The sequence below is a fragment of the Perca fluviatilis genome, chromosome 18 (assembly GCF_010015445.1).
Source record: "Perca fluviatilis chromosome 18, GENO_Pfluv_1.0, whole genome shotgun sequence".
Classification (NCBI taxonomy): Eukaryota; Metazoa; Chordata; class Actinopteri; order Perciformes; family Percidae; genus Perca; species Perca fluviatilis.
In genome coordinates, this window is record NC_053129.1 from 32710825 (window position 1) to 32738433 (window position 27609).

General features: G+C 43.7%; 1 protein-coding gene across 1 annotated transcript in view; it reads left to right on the plus strand.

Moving 5' to 3' along the window:
* myo6a (myosin VIa) overlaps positions 1 to 27609 on the plus strand; it is a 190548-nt gene that overhangs the window by 134369 nt on the left and 28570 nt on the right. The window contains exons 24-28 of the mRNA XM_039781369.1: positions 6751 to 6841; positions 9453 to 9603; positions 13979 to 14187; positions 17449 to 17527; positions 26024 to 26184. Of these exons, the coding sequence (XP_039637303.1) occupies positions 6751 to 6841; positions 9453 to 9603; positions 13979 to 14187; positions 17449 to 17527; positions 26024 to 26184 (691 nt within the window). The remainder of the gene's footprint in view (positions 1 to 6750; positions 6842 to 9452; positions 9604 to 13978; positions 14188 to 17448; positions 17528 to 26023; positions 26185 to 27609) is intronic.

Here is a 27609-nt window from a genome sequence, read left to right on the forward strand (position 1 = left end):
ACCTTTATTTATACTTGGGAGATCATTGAGGGCGAACAGTGGCTGCACACACTGCCATGACACACAGCTGGGTTTAAGTGAGCAGCGTGTCAGCTGCGTGGTGTGTCCGTTTTTATTTCAGCTCCCATATTAACAGGTCAGAGCTTGCACGCTGCCTGCGCGACACGCACGTCTCAGGCGCGGCTTGAGCCGTGCCGAAAACGGGTGCATGCTAGAAATAGGACCGACGCCTATTTTTGGCAAGCGTGTTGGAAGTGTTTCCATTCAAAATAGAATACGTAAAGATGTTTAAATGTCATTTTGACACGAATACATTTAATAAATGACATGTTGATGTTTGAAAGTCTCTAGGTTTTGACATAAATGCACATATATAAATGTCATTTAAAAAAAAGAAATAATAATAATCGATTTACAAATATTGCACCTGTCAACACAGAAGGAAATATTCTGGAGCCTATTTTGCCGTCAATACTGCCGACGTTGTCTTTGCTGTAATCAGATCAGTATATATTTATGTTTAACATGGTATTTCATTTTATCAATGGGAAACATACATGTGTACAGACAAGGCTAGCAGCAGCATCAGACACGTTGCTGGTGTGCAAAGACGCCACGCTCACGCCACGCGGCCGGCCTAAGGCCCCCTAACATTACCTAGAACTCTCAGTACGAGCTCACCAAGTCATACCAACGCAGTTGTGTTGTATCAGCCTAGACCTGGGTTACTTTACGAGTAAGGCTGCGTTCAGACAGACTGCGTCGGTCGTCCAGCGGTCTGGTGAAAACGCAGGTCTTTCCATTCATTTTGAATGGGGGTAGTGCGTCTAGGCTGTGGCGGGGTTTGCCTGCAGGCTAGACACTCAGAAAAACGCGGCGGTTCTACGGCGAAAAGTTGAGACCATCTCAACTTTTGGAGGAACCCAACCCCACGTCACGCTGCGGTGGCCAATTATGTAACCAGAAATAAGACCTGTTGGTGTGTTTTGAGCTCTGGTTTGAGGCGGTGTGAGAGTCCCGTACAGGAAACAGGAAACATCACTGCCTCTATCGCTGCCACAAGAAAATGTAAAAACACCAAACAGGCACTGACCTACCTGGGAGTTTGTGTGATAGCTGAATGTTTCCTGCAACAACAAAGCCCTCGCTATGTCTTCTTCTATGTCGACATCTTTTCGTTCTCTCTCCTGTCAAATGAAGCTGCCTTCAAGTGCGCTCAGAAACGGCTTCATCTATAAACGATCTGGCGGAAAACAGTAACTGTGAAACATAAAGTCTACTTGTGCTTTGTTGGGGGGGTTTAAGAACACAACAGGACATCACCCCCCCACCACCACCCTGCAGCATATCGCTGTTTGTTTTTTTGTTGTTGGTGTGAATGCCCCGTAGCTTCCATGCATTTATACACAGTATAAACAGTGTGTGCTTTCTGTTGCTCCTCTGCCATCACTTTGAGCCCATTTACTCCTGAGTTTTGTCGGGGCAGGGATGTTGGAAATTGGATCGCGCAAACAAAAGATGGATCGTTATGCACACAGAAACCCGCAGGGGCCCTATGGAAGGAGCCGAGTGCAACAGTAAAACACAAACAATGGGTGGTGTGCAGTGCTGCTGTTAATAATGTGGGGCTGAGCTGCTGGAGGAGTGGCATTGCTGCAGCGTCTGAGGACAGTTCATGTCAGTCACTGCACACAGATCTACAGATCCTAACACTCTCTCTGATTGTGTCTGTATATTGTATATTTTCTCTCTTTAGGTCAGGTTTAAATGCAGGACTTTTACTTGTAGTGGAGTGTTTTCACAGTGAGGCATTAGTACCTTCACTGCAGTAAAGACTCTGAATACTTCTTCCACCGCTGTATATATCTCTCTTGTTTCTTTCTCATCATGTCACTCTATCTCTGCCTCACACTCTTTGTTCTCTTTATTGATCAAATCGAAGTTGAGCTTCATGGGCTGGAACTGAACAGAAGCAAGTGTTGCCGAAGCATATCATCATATCTGATTAAAAATGAATACGTGTCCAATCCACAAGACGTATAATGCTACAGCAGCAGTTAGAAAACTAGACTTTTTTTTTTAAGCAGTCTGTGTTCAGTAAATGCAAAGCCATTAATTCAGTCCGTTATTTATGGCGCAGACGTTATATATTCTGAGGCCATAACCAGATGAAATGAATTTGGCAGAATGCAGCGATGTTATCGATCTCCGTCTCTACTCATCTTTCACCCTCCATCTCTCCGGCTCCCCCTCCCTTTTTTTTTTTATATCTCTCTAATTTTCTCACTTCAGTTCAATTCAAAACTGCATCATTGGCACAACAGGAAAAAAAAAGCATCTATGTTGCAAAAGACGGGATGAAATCGAATCACAGATAATGGCGTTTAAATTCTGCAGATGTAACAGAATTTAAACTATATTAGTGTATGAAAGCTAGTCAAATTACATCAGTGTACAAGAATGCAGAACATCAAGGAGGATGACAGGACATTTTTCAATATGACAGTTATTGTTTCTCCTTTATTTGGAGACTGACATGAAATCTTAGTAAAAACCTTTATTATATATTTACATTAAAATACACAGATCAGTACACCTGCCTTCCCCAGGTGGTCAGATTCATAGTTTTCTATTAAATCCAGCATCTTACTCCGCCTTGTTGACGGCGTGAACAAATACAGATGTGTATACCAGGCTCTTGTTTGACTGAAAAAAGGAACAGCATCCAATCGTGTTGGGCGCCTTCTTCTATAGGAGAACCGAACTAGCTTCATTTTTCTTTTCAAACTAAAAAAAACATACGGAAAAACATCAACTTGAAAAAACTGAAAGCATCGTGGTGTGCTGAGCTGTAAAGATTCTCTATAACTGAAGCTAGTGCATCACAAGCTGCGCCAACGGTAGGAAACGGTACACACTTCCTGTCTCCTAAAGGGGAGTGGCCTCGTTTGAAAGTGTAGTGACTGTCGTGTGGATGGATGAAAAGTTATATTTGCTAATTTATGAATATTTTCTTTTCCTAGCATTAGATATTTACCCAGACATATTTAGCATTGGGAACATTACTTTTGATAGGGAGCTGGTGAACGTTTGCTAACCTTAGCTTCTCTGTGTTGCCAGATCTCGCGAGAGTTTGATCCTGAGACAGAAACACGTCTCAAACTTACATCAAAGTTATTTTTCTCCTGATGTGTCCGTTTAAGAAATGAAAAATGTATTGTCAGAATAATGTGGAGATATGTGGCTTGTGAATAATGGCTCCAAATATGTACTTGGTGACTACGGTGCGAAAGAATCGCTCAAAATCTGTGTTAAACGTTCACTTCTCCCATTGGAATCAATCCACTCAGGACGTCCCGCTAGTCTCCCACGGGACATACAGACAGGAAGTTACTCTGAGCTGGGCTGTCTCGCTTCTAAACCGTCTCTGTCCATAGTTAACGGTTGCCAGAAGGATAGGGCTGTGCTTTGTGGGCGTGGCCGGCGTGCTGTACCTAAAGCATCCATCCAGGTTCGTCCGCTTATCCGTGGTCGGGTCGTGAGGGCAGCAGCTCCAGCGGGAGACCTTAAACTTCTCTTTCCCGAACCACATTAACCAGCTCTGACTGGGCGATCCCGAGTCAGATATAATCCCTCCACCTAGTCCTGGGTCTTCCCCGAGGCCTCTTCCCAGCTGGACGTGCCTGGAACACCTCCCTAGGGAGGCGCCCAGGTGCCCAAACCACCTCAACTGGCTCCCTTCGGTGCGAAGGAGCAGCGGCTCTACGCCGAGCTCCTCACGGATGACTGAGCTTCTCACCCTATCTCTAAGGGAGACGCCAGCCACCCTCCTGAGGAAACCCATTTCGGGCCACTTGTACCCTAGAACTCGTTCTTTCGGTCATGACCCAGCATTCATGACCATAGGTGAGGGTAGGACCTAAATGAATGATCATAAATATAAAAAAACTGTTGAAACCGAAAGCGTTCAGAACAGTGGGACATCTGAGGTTTTGGCTCATATGGATATCTTTGGTCACGTTTAAAAGGACATTCCACATTATAACATTATAGATATGAAAGAAAATGCGGAAAAACAATACTACTGTATTCTTTGATCACATAGTTCCTGATTTAAGCTTTTTCCCTTGTTAGACTGTTTAGCCGAAGTTTCTGTACAGCTGCTTGCGTTTAGACAACATAGGTAGGTGAGTTAGTCCAACATCACCATAGTCCAAACTTAAAAGGTAGAGTAACACGTTCAGTATCAGTTCCTAAACTCAGCTATAGTATCGGCATTGATATTGAAATTTTTACTGACGGAACAAGCTGCTGCTTATGGGCTCTGCTTATGACCTAAAAGATGGATGTTAAAGTCCTGTAGAAAGTGACCATTGGGGCTTTTGGGGGCGTTGGGGAATGTGATCTCTCTAGTAGGGAAGGAAACCGAGCCAGTGCTGCGGAGTTCCCCGGGGTTAGAGCAGGGCTGCACAATTATTTGCAATTTTATCTAAATCGCAATATGGACTAGTGCAATATCCAAATCGCAGTATCAGGCCACTGTGTGGACTATTTCTGTCAAAACAAGAGGGTCCCAGGGCACCTGGGTAGCTGGGAGCGTGTGCCCTATGTACAGGGGCTCAGTCCCCGCCGCAGAGGCCGCAGATTCAATTCCGACCTGTGGTCCTTTGCTGCATGCCATTCCCCCTCTCTCTTCCCCCTTTAATGTCTAAGCTGTCCTATCAAATAAAGGCCTAAAATGCCCCCAAAAATAATCCAAACAAAAACGAAAAAACAGGCTTTGACTGTTTTCCATGGTTGTAGTCCCAGAAACAAAGGGCGGGGGGGAATTTGAGTGGTTCTCTGTTGTTGGACATCATTGGTGATCAGAGACTGTCCATAATGAACACCATGTTGAAGCTTAGTCAATAAGTGTGTGTGTGTGTTGCCAGAACACCTCGGGGCCAAAGATTGATCGATTAGTGGATGATCACTTGGCAGTGAGTTGGCAGGGGAGGAAATTACCAGGAAAGCTTGCAGAGGTTCCCTCTCCAGAAGCTCTTAAAGTCCCATCTCTGGATGAAATTTCACAAAAATCCCAGAGGGTGGTGGGCATGGAATCAGATCATGTTCAAAGCTTCCAAAAACGTAGGCGGCCGGGTTGGAGGACAGCGGCGAAGGAAGTTCGGGAAGACTGAGGTTCTTACTCTAAATCCCAGTTCAGACCAAAGATTTGCGACGAGACTAAACCGGTTTAGAAAGTTCCAGTTTTCTGAACCGGCCCGTCTCAGCACGACTCAAACCAGCTGATGGAGTTGCTGCTACTCAGCTGGTGGAGTCTCCAGAGGCTGGTTTTACATCGTAAGAGACGTCTCCTGTTTCAACAGCCAATAGAGAAGTCAGCTGGTGAAGTCAGCTACAATAAAATGATCCATAATCCGTTTTATTTCTTTTACAAGCTGTTAACGGAGGCTCATCGTGCTAGAGAGTGACTGAAGAGAGGGAGCGCCTAGGATAAAGCCGCGAATCAGAGAAATTAAACGTGTTTTTCGCCGATCCGTTACTAGAAACCTGACTGTAGCGAGCATCTCGCTATCACTAACGTCATCCACATGCATATTTAGACAAAACAAATGATATATTTAGCTACAAAAAGCCTAAAAGTCGGAAGTTAGGACGGAAGTACAATGAGTCATTGCTATGGAGATGATACACCGTCTCGTCTCATTGGTGGGAACAGGCAGGTTTCAGAACGCTGCAGGCCGACGCGTTGCAAGTAGTTGCAAGTAGTTGCAAGTAGTTGCAAGTAGTTGCAAAGTAGTTGCAAGTAGTTGCAAGTAGTTGCAAGTCGCGAAATCTTTGGTCTGAACTGGGCTTAAACCTCATAGAGAGAGGTTCTGGTAAACCGTGAACCGTGACTCCAGAATGAAAGGCAGAAGCAGGAATTACCTCTGGTCCTCTGTCAAGTCCGAGACTGTCTGGAAACGTGGCGTTATCCCCGTCTTTAAACATTTAGCCTCAGACAGCTAGAGCAGCACATTACATTTCTGACATGGTCGCACAACACGTAGTGCAAACTAATTCTTTGCTAGTCCTTTTTTTAACCCTGCACTCAGAGCACATCAGTCAAACTCAAGGCAGGCCCTTCACATATTTTGATCTGGCCTGCATATCAATTTAGGTAAACAATAAGTTTTGGCCCACCTAGTTGTGCACCGAACCAAAAAGACGATAAACTTTTCAGACTGCAGTTACGCGAAGACTCTTGAATTTTGGCAGATTTGCCGACTTTGACACTTAGAAATTCCCCCAGAAGCAGAGAGTTCTCATATTCAGGCTGAGAAACAGGTCGCTGTGAGTCTGCTGTGTGGTAGCCTACTTTGAAAAATTTAATTTTTTGTTTTTGCTTGATTTACTAAATTCTGTGATGGCTGAGGAACTTTTTAGCTGAATTTTTGGATTTACGTCTGTAAACTTACCAAACTTTTTTGTCTCTTTTTTTTCTATGATGGCGAAGTTACTTTTTGGAGGGGCTTTATGTCGACCAAACTATAAGTGAGAAGGCTATATGAGACACGCAATAATACAGTCAGAAATATTTGACTTTCTTGATTAAATAAAAGCATGTCAGTAAACTAAACATGTCTGGCCCTTGATGTGATTCCATTGTGGCCCTTTATTCACTAAATGAAGTTGTCCTCAGAGGTTAAGTTATCAAGACATTGACTGTCTTTTCCTTTTCTTCCGTTTCGTTCTGTCTGTCTCTTGCAGTGAAGAACAAGATTCTGTACCGGACCAGCGCCTGCATCCAGATGCAGAAGACAGTTCGGATGTGGCTCTGCAGGAAGAAGCACAAGCCTCGGTGGGTGTCCCCCCCCACTCCTCCTCCTCCTCTTTCTTCTTCATCCCTCTCTGTCTTTCCCCTTTCCTCATCCCCTTCCTCACCTGTCTACCCTCCCTCCTTGCTACCTCACTTGTCCACTTCCTCTTTTACTTTCCATCCTTTCCTCAGTACTCTCCTCTGTCCGCCCCCCCCCTTTCCTACCCACCATATTTCCTCTTGTCTCCATATTTCACTTCATCCTCCCTTACCTTTTCTTCTCTGCTTCCTTTCTGTCCTCCTCTTTATGGTCTTCCTCTGCCTCTTTTTTCTTCTCCTCTCCTTTTCATCTCCCTTTTCCTCCCTTCTGTGCTTTTTTCAGCCCCTGCACCCTTAAAGTCTTTCTTTTCTTTACTCAATCTTTCTCCTCCATCTTCCTCTTTCTGCATCTCTTTTTTTCTCCTCCCTTCCTTCTCTCCCCTTTACCTGCTCTCCTCCCTCTCCTTCCTCCCTCCTTGCTGTCCGACTTGTCGACCTCCTATTTTACTTTCCATCCTTTCCTTTGAAAATTTGCTTTTCCCCTTCCTCCTCTCATCCCCTTTTCTCTCGTCCATCTTTACTCCTTCCCTTTTTTTCAAACTACTTTTTCAACCTCACATTCTCTCCTTTTTTCCGCCTTCTGTCCCACCTCCCATCCTCCCCTTTCCTCTGCCTTTCTTCCTTTGTATATTTCTACCCTCCTCACCTCCCTTTCGTCCTTCCTTCCCCTCTCTGTTTATCTCCTTCTTGTGCTCTTCCGCCTCTCCTCCTCCGATTCCTCTCCGCTCCCTCGTCCTCATCTTTCTCCTCATCATTTTCTTCCTTATTATCTGCCACTTTCACAGCTCAGCAGTGACAGTCTGCCTGACGCGCGCACACACACGCACGCACGCACGCACGCACACACACACACACACGCACGCAGGCACACACACACACACACACACACACACACACACACAGTCACACTCACACACATACACACTCACACTCTCACACACACACACGCACACACACACACACACACACACACAGTCAATCACACACACACACACACACAAACACACACACATGCAGCTCTGCTTATTACCTCTGATATTTGACAATAAACAGAATAGACTGAAAGGGGGAGGCAGGTGGGAGGAAAGATGGAGTGTGCAGTTTTTTTTTCCCTCTCTGCAGGGGCATTTAGTCTGATCTGGCAACCCGCTGGCCCGTGCTAACCGACGGTGTGTTTGAGCGTGCTGGGTTAGAGTGAGCGTGAGGAGTATTAATGACTGGGGCGGAGATTTAGTTCATAAACAACGCCAGTGACAAACAGGAAATGAGCAGAAAAATAACACCCAGCAAACTGATATGGGACAAAGTTATCGTTTTGCAAATGATGTCATCAAGTCCAAAGTCCAGACCAACAAGTCCAAAGTAGAGTCCAGGTCCTTGAGTCCTTGTTTCCTTGAGTCCAGGTTTTGAGGCAAGGCATTATGCACCCTACATTCATGGGCTTCATGTTTTGCATATTGACTTTTTTTCATTTTGTTAACCACAGCAGATGTCTGCGTAATTCAAAGTAGAGATGCACCATGACCGGCGTCCGGCAGGTCAGTCTGACATATGGTGATTTCATGCCGGTCAACGCTACAATTAACTGACAACAGAAGTTATACGAGTTACAGTTCTCAAGGACGCACGCACACACGAGCGCCACAGCACACGGTCTCAATTTCCTTTCTCTCAACTTTTCCACCATGTGTGCCGCGTACCCGCTCGCGGTGTGAAGCGCGTGTCGGCGCTATTCTCCCACATGTAGGGAACCTCGGGAATTAACCTGCAACATGTCAGCTGTTTGGGAATTCTTCGGCGTGGAGGGACAACACCAAAAAACAAAATCACATTTTTTTAGGTTGGATATTGGATGTGAAAAGAAGGAAATGGTTCTAACAATGCTCTTTAGATGTGTGTGAATTCCCCACACCAGGAGTCATTTATATAGTTCTACTTTATAGTGATCCATTATCTGTTCAAAACATGTTCTGTGTTCTGTGCAAAATGTTCTATTAAAGAAAAGATAGAAAATAAATATTTGTGTGTGCTGTAAAGTGGTTAGAAAAAAATAGGTATCGGATGGCCTAACTCAAAGAAAATCGGAAATCGGAATCGGCCTAGAAAGTTGTAATCGGTGCATCTCTAATTCAAAGTATTATTTTTTGTTTAATGTGTAGGATAACATGTGTTCGTTCAAAAGTAGTTTTAGTCGTGCAACAGAAAACTCAGATTGGACAGATAGTCTAGCTAGCTGTCTGGATTTACCCTGCAGAGATCTGAGGAGCAGTTAACCATAGTCCTCACAAATCCACCGGAGGTTAGAACGGCAGAATTTCCGGCAGCACCGGAGCAGTCCCGGTAATGAGAAGTTGTTGATATAGGCTAGTGTTTTTGTTATCTAAGTGAGATGAAAGTTTGCTTTCCGTTTTAGTATGAAGACAGCTTAAAACGCCTTTTGTTTTAAAATACCCATTACCCCAACTTTATGGAACATCAACCATTTTGAATGTTAAAGCTCAAAGCCAAACTTTGATGCTGTTTTTCCTTAACTTCTGGTGTGTACGTGTTTCAGGATCGACGGGTTAGTGAAGGTGCGTAACCTGAAGACGAGGATGGACCGCTTCACCGAGGTGGTGGCCGGGCTGAAGGAGGGCAAACAGGAGATGAGCAAGCAGACCCAGGATCTGGAGAACGCCATCGACTCCCTGGTGGCCAAAATCAAGGTGGGCGAGACGGACAGATTGACCTAAAAACCTCATCTGGCTGCCTGCGCGTGTGTGCTACTATTCAGCCATGAATTAGGGCTGTGCAATTCATCGGTATTTGAACCGTGGTTACTATTTTGGCTCCTAATGATCACAAAAACCGAGTAATCGAGACAAACCATTATTTTGAAAGTAAACTCTTACTTTGTCTTGTGTTCTTTTATTCGGATCCCCATTAGCTGCTAACAGTGTAGCAGCTACTCTTCCTCGGGTCCACATAGAACAATCACAACATATACATTAAAATACCAAACGTCTTATGGTACATTAACATGTTATTAACTGTTATTCCACTTGCAATCACTACCATATTCTCTGTCGTTTCACTCTTCTTCTTCTCTTTATTCTTACTGGTGATTTCTTGAGCTGTTTAACTGTTTTTGAAGTTAAGTCATTGCAACATCTTTCCAAAAGTCAATGAGTAAAATGCGTTAAACAATCGTGTTATTAACGTTCCCCCAAAAATAATCGTGATTGTGATTATCTTTTTTTCCTCATAATCAAGCAGCCCTATTATGAATTACATATAAAGTAAATATTTTTAGATATTTCCCTCCACTATCGCCGGGCCGGGCCCTTGATCAAGCATTTGTGTTTTTTTTAATCATTACTTTGATAGCCCAATTGGGTGGGGAGAAAGCTATGCCATAATCATGCGCAGCGTCTCCTCCACTCGCACGCCTCACACCGGGCCCGCTGGGCTCTATTACACGGAGCTTGAATATGTAAATAAAAACAGGAGAGTTAACTTTGAGCAAGTTTGGAGGCAAGTCGGAGGTATGGAACCATTTTAAACCAGTCGTGGGCAGTGACAACATATGTGTCGGCTTTGTTGAGTGCATTAACTGTAGCTGCTCGCCTATGACAGCCAATAAAACGGGGACTTGGACGATGAACAGACACATGAAGCAGTCTCACCGTGGCAGAAAACATGATAGTCAGCCTTCAACGTCCTCTTTTGTTACTTCTCCGAGCATAGCCCTTCTAAACAGATTTCTGCAGTTCAAACATGAATAGTAGTTGAGAACGTCAGTTATAACGGCCCATGTATTAAAAAAGTGTCAGGTTTAAATCGGGCTCTGGCTCATAATTACAGTTAATGAGCCGGGCTCGGACACAACGTGCACAGGCTCGGGTAGGGTCGGGCTTGATTTTTTGGGCCCGATCTAAGCTTTGATGTAAAGCCTAAATTCCTCCATAAAACCTCATCTGGCTGCCTGTCTGTGTGCTATTATTCAGCTGTGAATTATATATAAAGCTTAAATTCCTCCATATATCCCTCAATGGAAGCTCTTTGTTGTGCTGTCTGCTCTGACAGACACATACGTGTGAAGAGTTTGCTTTCTAAAATAGGATTTTGAGTGTTTTGACAAAAAGTGCCACCTACTCTCGGTGAATGATGGACAGCATGAAATTAAACCACACGCCGGTGCAGTTCGACAGACTGTTGGAGCCTTACGGCCCCGCTTGACGAAATGAAAACAAGTTTGAGCCCCAGGAATGTTTTTTTTTTTTTTAAATATTAAACGATAAAGTCCAGGTTGAGATGTTTTTCCAATTTCGATGCGGCATATAGAGCTTCTCATGTGGATGGATCAAGAGATGGAAGAGATTATTTTGACATGATGAGAGTATGATTCGGAGATCTTTACCCAAACAGATGGATTGAGACTCTCGACTCCTCGTTATCATAATTGGGGCCCAAGCACGAAACTGCCAGGGCCCAATGGTGCCCGGCACTCAATATGCGAGGAATTTATTGTTTTTGTAGCGATTATTATTATTATTTTTCTGCTGCGCAATTGCATTTTTGAGGGGCTTGAAATGCTGGAAAACTCACAAAAATGTGCACACATGTCAGACCCATAGCTGCCAACACTCCCGTTTTTCCCGGGTTTCTCCCGTTATTTAGCCCTATGTCCCGGACCCCTCCCGGTTTGTTATTTCTCCCGGGAAACTCCCGTAATTTGCAGCATGGCCCAAACTCCTTTATAAATAATCGGACCAATATGTTTGTCTAATGTTGCCAGATCTTGTATGAAACGCATCTTATTCACACAGTCCATACACCCTATACAATGTTCAACCCGTTTGTCACCTCAACCTGGCAACCTATAACCCTTAACCTGGCGACCTATAACCCTCAACCTGGCAACCTATAACCCTCAACCTGGCAACCTATAACCCTCAACCTGGCAACCTATAACCCTCAACCTGGCAAATCTCTGCATAAGCTTTGTGGAAAGTTCAGTCCCGAAAGCGAGCCGATAAAAAAGGCAGGTGAAGGTGGTGTTCCCGCAAAGAAATCCAAATATAGCTGTAAATTTCAACATGTTGGGCGCAACAATTTACATGCATCTTACCGAGTCATATCGACAACCTCCATGCTTTTTGTAAGGTGTGTCGCATTGATTTTAACGTAGCGCACGGTGGGGAAAATGACATCACCCAGCACATTAAAACACAGCAGGTCTTACTCCTTATCTCCTGGATTTTAAAAACCAAATGTTGGCAGGTATGGTCAGACCTGGCGAAAACTGCAAAGTTCTGTAGTGATTCTGGCTCGGGCGTTCCCAGGGGGCTCCATAGCGCCCCCCTAACGCATGCCATGGCCCGGAAAAAAAGGTTCTTTGATCTTCACGAAATTTAGTGGGAACATTGGTCTCATCTTGAGGAACACGTATAATTTTTTTAATTTTTTTATTTAACCTGACAAGTCAGCCATCTTTGATTTTGTGCGGTCATTTTCATTTTACCAACACGTGTTTGAGGACTTTAGGATGCTTCAAAACTCTCAAAATGGTGCAGCTATGTTCAAAATAGTAAATGCTTCGATCTGAGATCACATTTAGGCCTGAGCGTGGCATGGTGGCTCTATAGTGCTCCCTAATTAGTTTTAGCCTTTGACCACATTTTTGACGCCCTCAATATACACGAATACTCACAAAAAGAGCCCGAGTCCAGTCTGCATGACATTTTGCATGTACGGTAGACTCGGTGGACCCTCACGACAAAAAGTTATCAATAGAATTCTGATGGTTATGGCGTATCTTGGCAACAGTTATTCTGAATTAGACGAAACTCGGCACATTTGTTCCCCATGCTCCACTGAGGGCTGTGTGCAAAATCTGAAGTAAATCGCCCAGGCATCCCGCCAGCACCCCCTGACGTGCTGGGAGGGGTGGAGGGCCCGTTCATCGCTGCTCGCTGCTTTAATGCTATTTGCTGTCGAACTCGATTCAATTGTGTGCTTCTCTCTGCCCTGCTTTTACATAATCTTCCCTATGAATGTCATGAATCTTTAATGCACTACAGTGGTTTAATTTTCATAATTTAGCAACGCTGTCTTCTTTATCTACCCCCTCCTCTCACTCGAGAGGAGTCATTGAGGTTTGAGTGTGGCAGTGAATGTCGGGATTAGGAGGACGAACTCTGGTCCGACCCACTCAGCGGTGAGCCGGCGTCACGCGGCTCTGTTGGAGAGCAACTAGCTGTTGGAGGAAAAAGACTGCCGTGACAGCAGATGCGTATGAATATTCATCTGCTGCGAGACAGCAACACGTTTCACCCCCCTCAGGTTTTTTTTTTACACCTGCCGCCCGGCAGCTTCTGAGGACACCTGAACATACAGCGGCAGCGACCTGTGAGATTCCTGACGCTCTCAACGGGGATTTAGACGTTATAGTCTGGTGCTCCAGTATCTGTCTACAGCTCTGATATCCCATCCAATCACAGTCAACAACATCCTCGGAGATGTTTGTATATTAGGCCGTGATTATAGATGCTGACATCTTTACTTTGAAGGGGCATGTACAGGAAATCAACTTCCTGGAAAAGATTTCCGTGTGCCTGCCTTGGATGTATAATAAGACCTGGATGCGATATTACGAATCCCACTACGGCCACGCCAAGACCCGCCCTTCAATAGCATTTATTGGCCAGGCGTCCATGCAAGGTAACGTAACCCCATTTGTTCAGGTCCTATCCCCTGACCAATCGGTTATCCTGACCTCAACCACTCGAGGTCAAATGCCTAACCCCAACCAATCGACCACTACGGCGACGCCAATGGGTCTTGGCGTGGCTATGGTGGGATTTGTAATTTTGCAACGTGGATACAGCGTTCATGCAGAGTCCCGTTTTTTCCTGGGAGAGTTGCTCAAGTTCAACTTCGGTGTTGAACCCCTATGATCGGTGCTGCTTCCGCACTGCCGGCCGAGCTGGTTGCTTCCTGTTTAGAGCTCCGGCTGAACGTCCTGCGGCACTGGAACAATCCCCGAAATGAAACGTTGCTGATTATAGACTCTTATAACTCTGATTTTGTGTCCGTCAGAGCACCATGATGACCCGCATCGATATCGACCACGAGTACCGGGCGCTGGTGACGCGGTCGGAGCAGCTGCTGACCGCCATGCAGAACAAGAAGAAGGAGGAGGAGGAGAGAGAGAGGCTGCGGCGCATCCAGGAGGAGATGGAGAGAGAGAAGAAGAGGAGGGAGGAGGAGGAGAAGCGCCGCCTGCAGGAGGAGGACGACAGGCGGCTGTAAGTGGGAGGAGTGGGACGGGGTTCAGGTTGGGATGGGGTTCAGGGTGGGACGGGGTTCACACTGGGACAGGGTCAGGTGCTACCCTTTCCATACCTTTACATCTTTAATTACAAAAATAACCTGTACCTTTCCAGATTTTCTCTTCTGTATTTTTATTGTGACACACGCATTAAGAGGCACCTGTTAAAAGCTGGCGTGTTTCGACCTCTTCTCAGTGGAAAGCGCTGCAGTGGACGGATACACTCACTGTCCACTCTTTTAGGGGATTTACATAATGAGGATTTATTTTTATATATCCGAGCTATGAAGTGTTATCAGGCTGCTCTGTACTTCTGCTGTGTTTAGCTGACGCTGGTGTCCGGGTCACAAAAGGTCACAGAGTGGTGAGAGAAAGTTTACTCAAACAGTTTCTGTGGAGACACATCCCCCTCAAAATATATGAAAAACAACCCACTCCCCAAAAGAGGTAGAAATTATATTATTATTATTATTATTATTATTATTATTATTATTATTATTATTATTATTATTATTATTATTATCTTATATCCTAACAGTTTATATCCTTCTTTGGGCTGTTTCATTCTAGGGGTGGGAATCATCAGAGCCCCTAGGATACTTATGTCACTATACGATCTTATCGCAATTTTCAACAACAATGCAATATTCTGCAATTATATTGCACTTTATTACCTTTTCCCAATTTCAAATGATGTCCCCAAAAGGAAACTTGGTCAACATCTGTTTTATCTAAAAAGATCAGCTTGTCTGTTTGTTCATCTCACTGCAAAATGGGATTGTCAAGCAGACAAACGCACTATAACATATAATAACAGAATACCATACCGATGCATACTTGGCACTATGTAGTGCTGTAACCACAGAAGCACACAGGCCAAACAATGCACACTGAACACACCTCCCTGTAAGACCAGCACACCCAGAATGCACCTGAACACACCTCCCTGTAAGACCAGCACGCCCTTGGGCGCAGGTGCATTTGCAAAGACACTTGCAGCGGGCGCTGCGCTGCGCCGGGTGCAAGATAGGGCCCCAAGTCAGATTTGCTTGTGAAAAAACCCAAAGAGCCTTCACATCCGTTCCGGTTTGTGCAGCGCTGCAGAAAAATAGACAAACATGTCAGGATGAAGATAATCTGTCTGCTTCAACTTCTGTATTCCATCTTTGTTCAGCCTACCAGCCTGCTCTCAGGGAGCCAGCTCTCCCTGACAATGTCCCTCTCTATTTCCTAAATGACTCCATGTACATGGCCGGTGAGGTTTTAAATCCATCACGTTCTGCACACCCAAAATTTCCTTTCCTGCCCAGAATGTGTCGGGCATATTCTTCAGTCAGGTTTGACCCTCAGTCCTCCCCTCTGTATCTGTAAAGTCTTTCAGGAGGACTGATGGGGACCATTCTGTTCGTCACAAACCACTACCCGCTAATGTAAGACATTAGCGATGACAGCCTACATTTTATGGCCCACTTTCTCTTCAGTCTTCTTCCTCTGGCAAGGTATGAGCTCCCAAGATTCACAGGGAAGGTCACCCACTGAAAGCAAAGATAAAGTCGCTGACCCTGTAGTACCTTGTTTTATTCATCATAGATCCAAACATTTTTTTACAAGGATGTGTTAAAGCAGGGGCCTTCAACATTTTTTAAGCCAAGGACCATTTAACTGAAAGAGAGATTGATCAGGGACCCCCCTACTACATACATACTGTATATTGTATAAAATTGAGTTTCATATTAAACTGGGCCTACAATAATGTGTGGACGGCCTAAAGACTTTATACATACCTGTTTAGTGCAAAAATACTAAGCTATTAAAACAATAATTGTTGGCCAATAATCACGTTAAGACAGGGATGTTGAAAAAACTTTCAAAAAATTAACAATAATTTGGTGCCCCCCCCGCCCCCGTGCAGTGACTCTGAGGACCCCCTAGGTGTCCCAGACCCCCTGTAGAAGATTTCTGTGTTAAAGGGTAACTTTGTTGTTGTTTTTTCCCATGTTTTTGTGTCTAAGTGACTGATAGGACCAACAATCTTCAGTATTCAGTATTAAGCAAGACAAAACAAGCTGCAATGTTCAATTCTTCAATTTGTGTGTCTGACAACATTATGGAAAGGATCCCTACAGAGATAGACCTTTTTGTTAAAGATTAAGATCCTTTTTGTTTAACATGAAACGGCCCCAAAATCACCATCACCAAACTCCACCAGACTCCATGTAAATAATCAGGACTTTTATCATCGTAAAACACACTTCATTCAAAGTTGACAGAAACATAAAATAAAACTACCAAAAGCCGTCTTGGTTCATCTTTCCACTGTTCCAACAATCACCACTCTGGTTTGGTTGAAAAAAAAACTTAATTAACACATTTACATGTGGAGATATGCTGGCTCTATACACGCTAAAAGTCCTGATTATTTACATGGAGTCTGGTGGAAATATGCTGGCTCTATACACACTAAAAGTCCTGATTATTTACATGGAGTCTGGTGGAAATATGCTGGCTCTATACACGCTAAAAGTCCTGATTATTTACATGGAGTCTGATGGGTTTAGTGATAGCACTCTTGGAGCTGTTTCATGTTAAAATAAAAGGATCTTACTCTTTAACTAAAAGGTCTATCTCTGTAGGGATCCTTTCCATAATGTTGTCACACACTTAGAATAATAATCTGAGTCTGTCAGCGGCAAAAATAGAACTTTTAGTGGCGCTAACTGACGCTGAACATTTGTCCTGTAGGGTTACATTAAAGCCCGGTTCATGGCTGCAGGTTACAGCGTTCTCGCTCAATACTGGACCAGTTTCACAGGTTCACTTAGACACCAATAAACCCATATACATTTACACTCGTAAACTTACTTACAGACTCACACACACCCACACGGTGTAGACATGTATGCATACACATAACAAAACTAATGGATGTTATACTGGGCGTGAGAGAGAAGGGCAGAAAAAAGGTGAAAAAAACACAAAAAACGAAACTAACATGGCAACAATAGTGATTCAGGAAAAAGAGAAAAAGTAGAGATACACCATGGTTAACAACTTGACATGACTAGTCAGGCACATGAGGTGTGCAAATAAATTCCTGCGACTGCTGGGTTATCGACCATTTGTCAAGAAGCTGTTTCCATATCTTTTAGAAAGACGCTCTCTTGATTGGCAAGCTTATGTCGAAGGCCTTCCACGTGGATTACATTGTCAATCTCTCTCTTTCTCTTCCCTCCATCAGGAAAGCAGAGATGGAGCTGAAGAGGAAGCAGGAAGAGGAGGAGAGGAAGAAGAGGGAGGAAGAGGAGAGAAAGATGCAGGTGGGTGTTGGGTCTGTCGCCGCAGGCGTCCTGCACACTCTGTCGGCCTTTTGTTGTTTTAACCCCGCAGCTGTTTGCAGATGGTTCGCTCCGGAGGGAGTTATAGCACTCGCTTCAGTACAAAGGTGCAAAGTAACACACACACACACACACACACACACACACACACACACACACACACACACACACACACACACACACACACACACACACTGAGCACTAGAGAAGACTCTCTTCCCAACCTGAAATACTCCAGTGTAGAAGTGGTTTATTACAGGAAGTAAGAGCCCTTAACGCCGTTGTTTGCTTGGTATTAAATGTTACATTTACTGCAGCTCGTTGTGTTGGGAAAACACTGTCTCTTGAGGCAAAATACTCTGTTATATATATGTTTATTTATACAAATACTGTTCACCCCTCATGGGCCGGATTCACAGTGTGGAAAGTGTCGCTGCTCTCCATGCTTACCAAGTACAGGCCCGTACCCAGCCCGATGGAGGGGGGACCTTTTTGCACTTCTTCCCTCATTTTGTATTTAATTATGAGGTTCAAATACATCATTTTGGTGACTTTTTAATGCACTAATTTGTGCTGGATTAGCTTGTCTGCTGGTATCTAAACCACCACGAGCACACAGCGACAAACACAAATCAACAGAGAACTCATTAACAGAAACATTAATTAACGTGTATTGAAGCGACTCTGTTGTGAAGGTTAACGGTGCTCGGTTAGCACAATGACATCATGTTAGAAAGCACAGCCGAAAAGATTTGTCATAAACTAAGTAACAATAGTGTTAGCCACGATGCTAATGGCATTGATAACTAAGCCATACGGTGCTGTCACTATTTTAGTGATTTATAAGCAACCAGTTTATTGCAGATTGTCTTGTTACTGAGAATACAGCAGTTAGAAGGAGGAAGCTAACTCTGACAGCTGTAGGGCAGCTAACATTAACTTTAGCTTTCTCCATGAAGCTCCCAGCTAAGCTCCTATAACTCGCCACGCAGTTAGGAAATATGAACGAGCTAACTAATGATAACATAAGCATTTTGGCTCAGTGGATGTCGATTTTAAAGTCATGTTAAAACTATTTCCGTCCTTCTTCCGATTTCCAGCCGCAGATTGTCACTCCCCCCCGTACTAACGTTACTCGGTACGTAACGTTAGCTCCGTGATGTTGTACTAATGTTACTCGGTACGTAACGTTAGCGCACAATGCCAATGTGTTTCTCACTCCCGTAACTTATTGTTCATCAGACGTGACATGAGTGACGCATGTGGGTAGGCCAAGGCGAGAAGAGGGAGATTAGCTAATGTTAGCCAACCTTTTTATAAAAAAAAAAAAAAAATCACATTCAAATAGTAATTTCAGCATTCAGATTTTTTTTTTACTATTCAAATTATATTCAACTTTTGGAATTCGTACCAACATCCCTCAAACATTTTGTCCAACATTAAAGTACAGAAAGGAACCAAAATGAGGGCTCACTGTTCCAGGACACACAGACATGAATTAGAAGAAGACGACTGAAATAGTAGTATAATAACAATATGGAGAAAAGGTAAATTAAGTGCATATCATGTCATATTTAAGTAAATATTAAGTGTAATAAGGAGTTTGAATGTATAAGGAGGGTAAAAGTGACACCTTTATAGAGTAAGTTTGATCAAACTTTAGCTCTCTTTGCTTTAAGAGGACTTTGTGTAATCAGTTATTTCACAGTGTGATGAAATGTTCTGAAATCACAGTTGCCTGAAAAGGAGTCCAGTTTTAAACAGAGTTTAAAAAGAAAGCAGGGGGCTTGAGAGCTCCACTTTTGAGCAAAGTTGAAATTTTGAGCATATCAAACACTCATTGCACTGCATTCTGGGGGATTTTTCTGCATCAGTTTGTGCCATTTCTGCATCAAGTTATGGTGCAAATGTTTTTATATATGTAAAGGAAGTTATTATTAGATTTTTGGGGAAGGGGGGGAGGGTTGCACTGGCCAGTTTTGATAATAAAGGGGGGCTGTAACCCCCCCCATCCCTCTTGTAAATTACGGCTCTGCATACAATACTTTTTTTTTAAAGGGCCGCAGGTCGGAGTCGAACCCGCGGCCGCTGCGTCGAGGAGTAAACCTCTATATATACGGTTAGCTAACCAGGCGCCCACAATACTAAGCTTTTAAAATAAAAATTGTTGGCATATTCATATAGTCATACATCATGTTTTAATGTGGCACAGATTAACTGTATATATGGATGGCTACCTTATTCAGTTACATTTTATTTATAGTATCAAATCATAACGAGTTATCTCAAGACACTTTACAGATAGAGTAGGTCTAGACCACACTCTATAATATACAAAGCATACCCAACAATTCCAGTAATTCCCCCAAGAGCAAGCATTTAGTGCGACAGGGGCGAGGCAAGAACTCCCTTTTTAGGGAGGAACCTCGAGTGGTGAGGAAAACCTGGGACGGACCGATACCCAGGCAGTGTCTGAAGGTGCCGGTTGGGGGTGTGATGAACAGTGGCAATTATAGTCACAATAAAGATAATGGAACAGTGACTAGAAATAGTAGTTGTAGTAGTTTTAGCAGTTACAGGGCACTGCAGGGCATAGAAACACGTAGCAGGACATAACAGGGCACTGCTGGGCCTAGCAGGGCGTAGCAGGACATAACAGGGCACTGCTGGGCCTAGCAGGACGTAGCAGGACATATTAGGGCACTGCTGGGCCTAGCAGGGCGTAGCAGGACATAACAGGGCACTGCTGGGCCTAGCAGGACGTAGCAGGACATAACAGGGCACTGCTGGGCCTAGCAGGACGTAGCAGGACGTAGCAGGACATAACAGGGCACTGCTGGGCCTAGCAGGACGTAGCAGGACATAACAGGGCACTGCTGGGCCTAGCAGGACGTAGCAGGGCACTGCAGGGCGTAGCTGGACTAACCTTATAGCTACCTTAGCTGTAGGCCAGGAAGCCTATCAGCAAAGTTGTGTACAAAAAATATATATCTTTACTAATAATATGTTGGATTCATGTTAATGTATATTTTCAGACATATATAAAAAAAATATATATATATAAATTAAACCATCAAACAATAATTTGGTGGCCCCCCTGCAGCAACTCTGAGGACCCCCTAAGGGTCTCGGACCCCCTGTTGAAGAACTCACTTTTAAGAGATACAGTTAGGTAGTGATTATGACAGCAGGAATTGCATCTCATCAAGTTATTTAGTCTGCAGTTCAAGCCCTAAAACCATAATTTTCTTCAAACGAGAAGAATGCAGCTAAAAATGAAGAGAGAATTTCAACACGCATTGATTTAAAATCAGGTGTTTATTCTGACACTGGAGCAGCAATCTGCTCTCAATCATCACTCGTCTCTAGAAAAATGAATGAATCACATTGATTTGCTTGTTAAAAAACATATAAAAATAAAAGTAATTTAGTCTATAGCACAGCTTTTCAGATTGTGAGGAAATCCAAACACAGACATGATGCAGTTTGATTTACATTCTCCGAGAATCCTGTTGTCTTCTCTGTCCATCGCGAATAAACGTCCACAAAATCCACTTAGAAATCACCGAATATTACAACAGCAGAACTTGCCTGAGAATCTCCACGTTGTAAAGTTGTATTCAGTATCAAAGTATTCCCGTGATGGCTGTCTTTACATCCATGTGTGCAATGCAAACAGGCGCTACTGATAGATAATTTTTTTACATGCACAGGCTGTTCTCATGAACTATTTGTACATATAGTAGAGGTGTTGAAATTAATCAAATAATCGATCGTCGATTTGTGGACATGGACAATGCTGATAATCGGCCGGCTCATAATCGATTATTTCTGTTTACAGTGTAATGTAGGCCTAACAACATTTCTGTTTACATATTCTGGTATGTGTTTTGCACATTCAGGAGGTGCCATGTAATCGGTGCTGTATAGTTTTATGTATCCAATTTAATTAGTATTAGAGCACTGCAGAATGTTTTAGAAACAGAAAAGAAATAGAAACATGTATTTGACGCATCGTGATGCATCGAGATATCAAATCGAATTGAATCGCTGACTTGATAATTGTAATCAAATCGAATTGGGAGATCAGTGAAGATTCACACCTCTAACATATGGCTACGAAAAAGTAAAGCACTGTAATTTGTATGTATTCCATGTATTTATTGCTGTATGCACCACATTGACTGCTGCTGTATAGTCTCGCATTGTCAGACCTTCCTCCTTGCTCTGGTTTATTGGCATTTCTTTAAACCAATGACAATCTTCTTGGGCGCTGCTAAGCGTCGAGCGGAGCCACGGTGCCTAAAATAGCCTCGGGAAGGAACTTGTTTTGGTGGAACATGTGTACGTTCAAAAGTAGTTTTAGTCGTGCAACAGAAAACTCAGATTGGACAGATAGTCTAGCTAGCTGTCTGGATTTACCCTGCAGAGATCTGAGGAGCAGTTAACCATAGTCCTCACAAATCCACCAGAGGTTAGAACGCCAACACAAAGAAGGAGGAAGGGGACGGACGTCCGGACGAATTTCCGGCGGCACCTGAACAATCCCGGCTAAACTCAGACAGTCAAATCAAGTTTTCGTACGATGTCATAGTAACCAGTTCACAAGAATGCATTGCATACTTTTAATGGTGCCAATTTGAGGCGGCTGGCCCACAGCGTCAGACTTTAAAATCCCCTCCAGAGACGCAGGCACGCTGCTTCTGGAAATGTCTCCTGGTTTGGAGGCGGCGGCAGAAATCTCTGTGACAGATATCTCAAAACCAGAATAAATAAAACCTGCGGCAGATGCCTCAATCTTGCTGTTTCACACATGCCAACACATTGTTGTGTATGTATGTGTATGTGTGTGTTTGTGTGAGTGCGTGTGACACAGCAGAAAGAGAGCAGGTTTGACTGCTCGCTGGGTTTTATCTGTATCATCCAGCGTGTGTGCGTCCAGCCCATCTTTTGGCGTGGCTGAGTTCGGTTCCGTTTGTTCCCCAAAGCGTCGACCTGGCCCGCTTCGTGTGCAGAATTAGCGACGAGCAGCGGCCGTTTGGATCAAATCAAAGCTGCTGGCCGGGGGCCCGGAGCCCCGCAGCCCCAGGCAGGGTTACCCACAAATCTGCTGCACGTCCACCAGCTCACGGACGCTTGTCAGGCTTCTCCGCATGTTTCCCCTCTCTCATAAATATTCACGAGTCCCTCTGCAGACTCCAGCGGGGCTCAGGATTTAAGGAGAAGAGTGACAACGTTTTATTTCTCTCTTCAAACCACACATTTATATTTATGATCGAAATACGATTTGTCACTAACCCTCTGAGGAGAAAGGACGCGTGGGCGCCTCCGAACAATGTTTTTCCATTGTCCCTCTACTCAAAAAAACTGTATTACAAAACTTTTATAACATTTATTATGCATTTATCTATTATTTTATTCATATAGTACACTACTTTTGTGAACCTAAGACTTTGGTGAACTCATATCAAGCAACAAAAGAATTTGTCCACATGAGTAAAGGTATGTTTTCACAAGAGATTTAAAGAATTTCAAGAAGCGTATTTTAGCTTTAGCGCCAAATGATCTCTTTACACGTTGCTCTATGACGTCACTATACAGAAAGCTGAGTTTGTTCTGAACATTTTGATATGCAACACATGGGAATCAGGTTCTATTTAAGTACCTTTTAAAAGGGGAATTTAAGAAGATATGTAAAAATCAAAATAAAGAAATGCTGAAAGAAAATGCCTCAGACCTCAGAGGGTGATTGCCAGTGTTAAACCAAAAGTTCATATCCATAACTTTACACATTTTCAATAATACTTCCTCAGTATCTTCAGTGGCTGAAGATAAACTTCACGTAATGAACTCAACACCTTCAGTTCCTCGTGTCCTTCTTGAGTCGGTCAAGGAGAAAGGTGGAAACAGGAGCATTAATCATCGGGGTTTAGAGTCCCTGGTTCCTTCTTTAACGAGCAGGACCCCCCAATATCCCCCCAGGCTGCTCTGTTTATAGGAAGGTTGAAGGGCGTCTTGTGTGTTCACGCTGGTGTTTTCTGCTGCTTCTATGAATACCAACAAGTTACTGTTTCCACTGGACCTCCTGCGTCTTTTCTTTGCTTAGATTGTTTTTTTTTGTGTGTGTACTTCTACAGCTTGAACACGATTCCCGTCTTTGCTCTAATAGTGCAAAGTCACATCTTCAGCAGTCCAAAACCCAAAGATATTCAAATTACTGTGATATAAAAAAAAGAAAATCACTCACTTTTGAGGAATTGGAACCAGAGTCTAATGCAGTCACTATCTGATGCTGTTCTGAGTTGTAACAGTACTGGGTCCTTTTAATGTTGGTGGTGCATCCCACCAAACAGCAGCTTTTAGTAGAAGCTTTTAGAAATATCAGACTGTGAAAATACGGGGTCATCCCAATGTTCCCACAGCCCTATGTTCCCACAGCCCTATGTTACCACAGCCCTATGTTCGCACAGCCCTATGGTCCCATAGCCCTATGTTCCCACAGCCCTATGTTCACACAGTCCTATGTTCACACAGCCCTATGTTCCCACAGCCCTATGTTCCCACAGCCCTATGTTCACACAGCCCTATGTTCCCACAGCCCTATGTTCACACAGCCCTATGTTCACACAGCCCTATGTTCACACAGCCCTATGTTCACACAGCCCTATGTTCGCACAGCCCTATGTTCACACAGCCCTATGTTCCCACAGCCCTATGTTCACACAGCCCTATGTTCCCACAGCCCTATGTTCACACAGCCCTATGTTCACACAGCCCTATGTTCCCACAGCCCTATGTTCACACAGCCCTATGTTCCCACAGCCCTATGTTCACACAGCCCTATGTTCCCACAGTCCTATGTTCACACAGCCCTATGTTCACACAGCCCTATGTTCCCACAGCCCTATGTTCACACAGCCCTATGTTCCCACAGCCCTATGTTCACACAGCCCTATGTTCACACAGCCCTATGTTCACACAGCCCTATGTTCACACAGCCCTATGTTCACACAGCCCTATGTTCGCACAGCCCTATGGTCCCATAGCCCTATGTTCCCACAGCCCTATGTTCACACAGCCCTATGTTCACACAGCCCTATGTTCACACAGCCCTATGTTCACACAGCCCTATGTTCACACAGCCCTATGTTCACACAGCCCTATGTTCACACAGCCCTATGTTCCCTCCTCCTCGATGATCCCTCCTCGTAGCCTGGTCCTACCAGACTCTGGTACACTAGCCTGGTCCTACCAGACTCTGGTACACTAGCCTGGTCCTACCAGACTCTGATCCATTAGCCTGGTCCTACCAGACTCTGGTCCATTTCATTTGTCCAGAAAGTCTGGCCACTCTCCATTGACAAGTGTTAACTTCCTTGAAGGCGGGTACTCTGTTGAAGTTTAAAACTATTGGATCTGCCCAGAGCCACTCTGGATCTGCCAGAACCAATCGCTAACATTTGGTCGTGGACGTCGGGCTTAGCATCGCTAGGCGTAGCCTTAGCCCACCTCTTCACCACTAACGGAGCGAGCTGGAAAATCAAACTGTTCCTGAACCTCGGGAGGAGTGGCTCCATTTACTTCCACACCATTTCTGCACTTCCTCCTTCTCCTCATTCTATTATACCATTCATTGGCTCCTCTTTTCTGTTGGGTCCAGTCCTTTTATGTTTGTGTCCTGAGTTCTTCCGTGTGGTTTTCCATTTGTGGTCCTGTGTTGGTTTGTTGTCTGTTTTCTGCTTGTATATGTTTATTATCCTGTTATATATTATATGTTTACTTATATATTTTGTGTGTGTATATGTATTGTATATGTGTGTATGTATGTATTGTATATGTGTTTATGTATATATATATACATATATATTGTATATATATATATATATGTATGTGTATATATATATGTATATGTGTGTATATATATATATGTGTGTGTGTATATATATATATATATATATGTATATATATATATGTGTGTGTATATATATATATATATGTTTGTATATATATATATATGTGTGTATTATAGAATGATGCATATATTCACTACTACATTTTTTTCATTGCAATAATGTCTACACAAATATATTTATTATATAATTATACTACTTTTTATTACTACTAATTATTTGTTATTTTGTAGCCCTGTATCTTAACTTGCACTATTTGTTTTTCTCTTTTGTCTTAGATTCAGATTTTGCTTTTATTTGTGTTTTTTTTGTGATTTCATGAGCATTGTTGGAGGTGCCTGAGGACAAAGACTTTCATTCTCAGCGACTACTTCTGTTATTGTTGTGCACATGACAAATAAGGAAACCTTGAACCTTAAAAAAGCGTTGTGTGTGCATGTGCGTGCGTGTGTGTGTGTGTGTGTGTGTGTGTGTGTGTGTGTGTGTGTGTGTGTGTGTGTGTGTGTGTGTGTGTGTGTGTGTGTGTGTGCGTGCGTGCGTGCGTGTGTGTGGGCGTGTGGTCGTGCAGGTGGAGATGGAGCTGCAGCTGCAGGCGGAGCGGGAGCAGGAGGCGTCCCGGCAGACCGTCCTGGAGCAGGAGAGGCGGGACCGGGAGCTGGCGCTGAGGATCGCTCAGAGCGAGTCGGAGCTCATCCCTGATGAGGTGCAGATCGACGCGGGCCTACGCAGGTACCCAACACCGCTACACTAGAACATCATCTATGTCATATCACCTAATTTAGCCCCGAAAGAAATCTACTCGAAAGTAGTTCATTTAGGTTATTTAGTTTAAAGTTTAGGTTATGACTGACTTTCAAAGTAGATAAGGGAAGGAAGGTTTATGGCATTTGTTCTCTGGATGTACTGTATTTGCATTATACAACCAATTAAACCTGTAAATAAAACAATGATAGCAATCAAATAAGATTCATTGGCCGATACGCAAGTTCAGGGATCGGTATCAGGAAGGAAGTTATGGTTTTGGAACATCTCTAGTTTTTAGATGTTTAAGTTTGGATCTGTTTCTAAGATGTAACATAGTATATTTTTTCTATGTAGTAAGTATTGTTCAGGTATCGGTATGGACACTCGACACTTAGTATTGTATAAGATGTTTAGAAAGAATTCAAATGATATCCAGCTTTAGTACCCTCGTTTTAAAGGTCCCATGGTATGAAAATGGCACTGTATGAGGTTTTTTAACATTAATATGAGTTCCCCCAGCCTGCCTATGGTCCCCCAGTGGCTAGAGATGGTGATAGGTATAAACCGAGCCCTGGGTATCCTGCTCTGCCTTTGAGAAAATGAAAGCTCAGATGGGCCAATCAGGTTTTTTTTTTATAAGGTCATAAGAGGCAGCAAGGTTACCTCCCCTTTCTCTGCTTTGCCCGCCCAGAGAATTTGGCCCCCCATGAGAGAGAAACATCATGGCTTTCAAACGAGCAAAGTGTCAGTTGGTCAAGGCCACCCCCCCCCCTCTCTCCTCCTCAATAGCTACAGACACAGAAATGGCACATCCTAAGGAAAGCTCATTGTGGGACTGGCTCTAGTGGCTGTAATTCTGCACCAAGGCTGAATTTCGGGAAAGAGACTTCAGATACAGTATTAGGGGACCACTAAGGTCTATATAAAAGAGATTTCAGATACAGTATTAGGGGACCACTAAGGTCTATATAAAAGAGACTTCAGATACAGTATTAGGGGACCACTAAGGTCTATATAAAAGAGACTTCAGATACAGTATTAGGGGACCACTAAGGTCTATATAAAAGAGACTTCAGATACAGTATTAGGGGACCACTAAGGCCTATATAAAAGCATCCAAAAAGCAGCATGTCATGGGACCTTTAAAGTCGAGAAACCACTAAAGAAGGCTTTGCTTTTTTTCAGAGATGTTTTTAAACTCCGACCTCCAAAAACCCCGGCTACACAAGAGGATGGGTTTGATTATCAGGCATCAACTCTTCTAAATCCCTGTTTTGTAGCTGACCGTGAACCTTCGGCTTCAATTCACTATCATTCATCATTTAACAAACCGTATATTTGTCACGTTCCAGTGGGTTCAGGTTTGACAGGATAGAGTGACTTATTATTCAACAGGAGCTGATATGATGC